Below are 6,025 nucleotides of genomic sequence, written 5' to 3' on the forward strand. Positions count from 1 at the left end.
ACAGATATACTAGCATTGAAGTGTTAGAGCCAAGGGAAGGTGTAGGGAGCAAATTGTGATTGGAGAGAGCACATAAGCTGTTTATTTGTTTTTCTATTAGATTCTATTAGATTCCAATTTCAGTTGGGTTTTTAGTTAGGATGCTTTAAGTACTGGCTGGTGATTGTGATGGAACATGAGTCATTCTCTCTGTTGACTGGAAAAAACAGTCTATTTCCTTCTCTAACTAACTCAAACTAAGATCTGAACTGCTGTTCTGTGTTGCATGTTCAACTGTTTATCTGTTAATCCGCTGTAAAGGTTTAGGTTGTTACTGAAACATCAAACATTACATGTAACTTTTCATTCAACAAAATAACTCCTTACATTGGAAGTTCCTGGGATTTCATCCGATTTCATCAGAATACCACATTGCATAACATGCTAGTTAGAGAATAATTGCCAATGTTAATAAGAGTCAATGTACTATAGTAGATCATCAATTTAACTACAGCATACACTATTGTCTTGTTCTATGATTTCCCATTGTGTAGCTATTAGTTTCTAAATGCCAACAAATGCTCTGTCTTTTCCAGAGCATCCCGATACAGGGAAGCAAACTGCGGCTCCCTGGATACTTGTCAGGAAAAGGGTTCCAGTCGGGAGAAGAGCAGGGAACCCTGATCAATGCTGCTGTGATGAAAGCACGGGGGCAGGCAATAGGCTTTGGTGAGTAGAGAATTATTTTGAAAAAGCAGTGACTGCTTTCTAGCTGCTAAACGTCTTTGCTTTTTGGCTCTGCTATTAAAGTTGCCAGTTGCTGTAACCAGACAATAAGCGTACCGGAATCTTTTGTTCCCCAGAATCGAGAAGACCCGGCAGCCGACCTGGAAGTAAAGCAGGTAGCCGAGGCAGCAGCCGGAGGGGAAGCGATGCTTCAGACTTCGACATCTCCGATATCGCATCGGTGTGCTCCGACACGTCGGAGATGGTGGGTGACACCAGTCGGGCCACACCCCGCTCATCGTCACGTCAACACGGAGGCAAGCCTTCCAAAATCCCCACTCCGCAAAGGAGGTCGACCCCCAGCAAACTGGCCAAGACCTCCAAGAGATAGTCATTTTCCTTGAGACAACTACGGTAGCCCCGTTGGCCCAAAGTGGCCTCCTGGTTCCACAAGACGTATGGAGACTGGAGACACATGAACTGACACTAGAGACTGGTGTATGTGTTAATTATTTAAAGTGTTGCGAAGATGTTAAATATTCTGTTGAGAGAGAAAATGGTTTAATATTAAGTGAGAATGGAATGTCAATGGCCTTGTGTATTTGTCTTAATGTATTTTATTTTCTGTGAATAATGTCAAATTAATATGATCATTTTATTTTATTGACGCTAAACCTGAAGAGGTACAAAAAGCTGAAAGGAAAAAAAACATGGAAAAGACTACATTGTATGGTCGTTCTAACACTTTTACACACTAATGAATGGTAACGCACAGCATTGTGCTCTGAGAGAGTTACTGAATGTACTGTAATTTCTGTATGCTGACATGCGTGTGACAGACGGTGCATCACGCTACTCTGTGGGACACCAATGATCTATTATCTATTTAAAGTGCAATGATGTACTGCCAAAATATGCATTTAAAGGGCAATACAATATACATGTAGCCTACCACATAGTAAACACTGCAAATAATGATGTTCTGACAGAGAAGACCGTTGAAGGCAAGTTCACGCAGAAACCCCTCAATATCCAGGCTTTAAAATACTTCAACTTTCCTTAGTACCTGCAGGTAATACTGTTTTGTTTGGTCAACTTACAGTGATGTGTGCCATTTTACCTTGAAGAGGGGCCTCCCGGGGCCCTGAGTAGACATTCTTTAGTGCATCATCATGTCAGTGTATGGTTCATGTTGCTGGAGTGGAAAGGATTACTGTAACCTTTTTGTAATAAATTTGCTTGCAGAAAGCTACCATGGAATACTGAGATGGCTCACACAGTTGTCTGTTTCTTTAAATATTATGTTATAAATTATTATTACATTATAATGTATTATTTCTGTAGAATGACCTGATAGGATGCAGCAGAGAGACAAAGAGAGACAAAAGGAATCTAGCATCATATGGAAATAGTCCAACTTTACCTTATATACAGTTCATTCGGAAAGTATTCAGACCCCTTCCCTTTTTCTACATTTTGTTATGTTACAGCCTTATTCTTAAATTGATTAAAAACACACAATACCCCATAATGACAAAGCGAAAAAAATTTTTTGTGAACTTTTGATAAAAAACAGAAATACTTTGTTTACATTTGTATTCAGAACCTTTGCTATGAGACTCGAATTTGAGCTTAGGTGCATCCTGTTTCCATTGATCACCCTTGAGAGGTTTCTACAACTTGATTGGAGTCCACCTGTGGTAAATTCAATTGATTGGACATGATTTGGCAAGGCACACACCTGTCTATATAAGGTCCCACAGTTGACAGTGCATGTCAGAGCAAAAACCAAGCCATGAGGTCGAAAGAATTGACCGTAGAGCGCCGAGACAGGATTGTGTCGAGGCACAGATTTGGGGAAGAGTACCAAAACATTTATCTAGCATTGAAGGTCCCCAAGAACACAGTTGCCTCCATCATTCTTAAATGGAAGAAGTTTGGAACCACCAAAACTCTTCCTAGAGCTGGCCGCCCGGCTAAACTGAGCAATCAGGGAAGAAGGGCCTTGGTCAGGGAGGTGACCAAGAACCCGATGGTCACTCTGACAGAGCTCCGGAGTTCCTCTGCGGAGATGGGAAAAACAGAAAGACAACTAGCTCTGCAGTACACCACCAATCAGGCCTTTATGGTAGAGTGGCCAGATTGCCACTCCTCAGTAAAAGGCACATGACAGCCTGCTTGGAGTTTGCCAAAAGGCACCTAAAGGACTCTCAGACGATGAGAAACAAGATTCTCTGGTCTGATGAAATCAAGATTGAAGTCTTTGGCCTGAATGCCAAGCGTCACGTCTGTAGGAAACCTGGCACCATCCCTACGGTGAAGCATAGTGGTAGCAGCATCATGCTGTAGGGCTGTTTTTCAGTGGCAGGGACTGGGAGACTTGTCAGGATCGAGGGAAAGATGAATGGAGCAAAGTACAGAGAGATCCTTGATGAAAACCTGCTCCAGAGCACTCAGGACCTCAGACTGGGGCAAAGGTTCATCTTCCAACAGGACAACAACCCTAAGCACATAGCCAAGGCAACGCAGGAGTGGCTGCTGTACAAGTCTCTGAATGTCCTTGAGTGGCCCAGCCAAAGCCCGAACTTAAACGCGATCGAACAATTCTGGAGAGACCTGTAAATAGCTGTGCAGCGATGCTTCCCATCCAACCTGACAGAGCTTGGGAGGATCTGCATAGAAGAATGGGAGAAACTCCCCAAATACATGTGTGCCAAGCTTGTAGCGTCATACCCAAGAAGACTCAAGGCTTTAATCGCTGCCATAGGTGCTCCAGTAAAGTGCTGAGTAAAGCGTCTGAATACTTATGTAAATGTGATAATTCCGTTTTTTATTTTTAATAATTTGGAAACATTTCTAAAAACCTGTTTTTGTGTGTAGATTGATGAGAGGAAAAAAACTTAGAATAAGGCTGTATGTAGGCTACTTTATGTATAAGGCTGTATGTAGGCTACTTTATGTAGGCCACTTTATATAGACTACTTTATATAGGAGACTTTATATAGGATACTTGATATAGACTACTTTATATAGGATTCTGTATATAGACTACTTTATATAGGAGACTTTATATAGACTACTTTATATAGGAGACTTTATATAGGATACTTGATATAGACTAATTTATATAGACTACTTTATATAGGATCCTTTATATAGACTACTTTATATAGGCTTCTGTATATAGACTACTTTATATAGGAGACTTTATATAGACTACTTTATATAGGATCCTTTATATAGACTACTTTTTATAGGCTTCTGTATATAGACTACTTTAGATAGACTACATTATATAGGCTACATTATATTGGCTACTTTATATAGACTACTTTATATAGACTACTTTATATAGGATCCTTTATATAGACTACTTTATATAGGAGACTTTATATAGACTACTTTATATAGGATCCTTTATGTAGACTACTTTATATAGACTACTTTATATAGGATCCTTTATATAGGATACTTGATATATACTACTTTATATAGACTACTTTATATAGGATCCTTTATATAGACTACTTTTTATAGGCTTCTGTATATAGACTACTTTAGATAGACTACTTTATATAGACTACATTATATAGACTACATTATATTGGCTACTTTATATAGACTACTTTATATAGGATCCTTTATATAGACTACTTTATATAGGAGACTTTATATAGACTACTTTATATAGGATCCTTTATGTAGACTACTTTATATAGACTACTTTATATAGGATCCTTTATATAGACTACTTTTTATAGGCTATTGTATATAGACTACTTTAGATAGACTACTTTATATAGAATACTTTATATAGACTACATTATATAGACTACTTTATATAGACTACTTTATATAGACTACTTTATATAGAATACTTTATATAGACTACTTTATATAGACTACTTTATATAGATTACTTTATATAGACTACTTTATGGAGACTACTTTATAAAGACCACTTTATATAGACTACTTTATATAGACTACTTTATATAGACTCCTTTATATAGACTACTTTATGGTGGCTACTTTACATAGGCAACTTTATATAGAGTACTTTATGTAGGCTACTTTATATAGGTTACTTTGTATAGATTACTTTATGTAGACTACTTTATATAGACTACTTTATATAGACTACTTTATATAGGTTACTTTGTATAGATGACTTTATGTAGACTACTTTATATAGACTACTTTATATTGACTACTTTATATAGACTACTTTATATAGATTACTTTATATAGACTACTTTATGGAGACTACTTTATAAAGACCACTTTATATAGACTACTTTATATAGACTACTTTATATAGACTACTTTATATAGACTACTTTATATAGGCCACTTGAGCTAGAGTGCTCTATAAATAGGCCAACTACATTTCATCAGTCGATAGATATAGTTTCACCCAAGAATCCTTGAATTTTGGAAAATGTGGAAACTTGAACTGTTACATTTCAACATGGTCCGTATATCCGTTTCTTACAGATCATTCAATCCCCTTCGAAATCGCTCAGATCATATCAACTTTTGTCTCTTTCAAATTTAAGGGCTGTATAAGAGCTGTGATAATGGTGCTAATCCCATATATGTCAAATTAGAGACAACTTTAGCTTGGCTCAATAATTGGCCTATACAGGCCACCCATATCATCTGTGGGTCAAGAGAAATGTAAACAAAGAAGCAAATAAATGGGTTGTATTTCATTTGTAGAAAATCTACAGACTGTGACTTTAATGCCAAGGTGTGTACCACAAAAAAAATGTGATACAACTGAATATAATTCTGATCAGCGAAGGTCCATAAGGAGGGTGTATTGTACCAATCCAACGCTAATTTATGTTAGGCCCCAATGGCCCAATACACCCCACATATATGCGGTTTGGGTTAATGGTATTCCCAGCATCACCATTCTCTGCGTGAGGAATGTTTGCAGAGCGCTCCTCGCGCTTGGCCTCAACATACTACATGTTTCTACCAGTGGGAATCGGGACAAAGGCTGACTGTCCTGGGAAGGTGGTCATCTAACCAAAAACAGTTTAATTTCACATTTTATTTGACAAAATAATTATTACAAAAGCGGCCTACAATAATGAAAATAATATGTGAACTGTGACAAGTTAACATGCAAACAAGAATTAGCCTATTCATTGTTAAATAATTATTAGGCTGGCTTCAGAGGACATGATATGTGTAGGAAAGGATAGGCTACATGCTCCTCGCCAATTAAATTCAGTCTATTATGTCCCATACCAATAATAATGCGTAAAAATAGTATAATCAAGGGTTTGCTTGAGCACCTGGCATGTAT

General features: G+C 37.6%; 1 protein-coding gene across 25 annotated transcripts in view; it reads left to right on the top strand.

Moving 5' to 3' along the window:
• dst (dystonin) overlaps positions 1-1,971 on the top strand; it is a 188,399-nt gene extending 186,428 nt beyond the window's left edge. For 24 of the 25 annotated variants that reach the window (XM_082970559.1, XM_082970565.1, XM_082970566.1 and 21 more), the window contains 2 exons: positions 576-708; positions 843-1,971. In XM_082970559.1, coding sequence (XP_082826685.1) covers positions 576-708; positions 843-1,096 — 387 coding nt within the window. In that variant the 3' untranslated portion in view covers positions 1,097-1,971. The remainder of the gene's footprint in view (positions 1-575; positions 709-842) is intronic. The other variant, XM_082970556.1, reaches the window with a different exon arrangement.
• Positions 1,972-6,025: the final 4,054 nt, after the last annotated feature.

The sequence above is a fragment of the Salmo salar genome, chromosome 28 (assembly GCF_965601325.2).
Source record: "Salmo salar chromosome 28, fSalSal1, whole genome shotgun sequence".
NCBI lineage: Eukaryota > Metazoa > Chordata > Actinopteri > Salmoniformes > Salmonidae > Salmo > Salmo salar.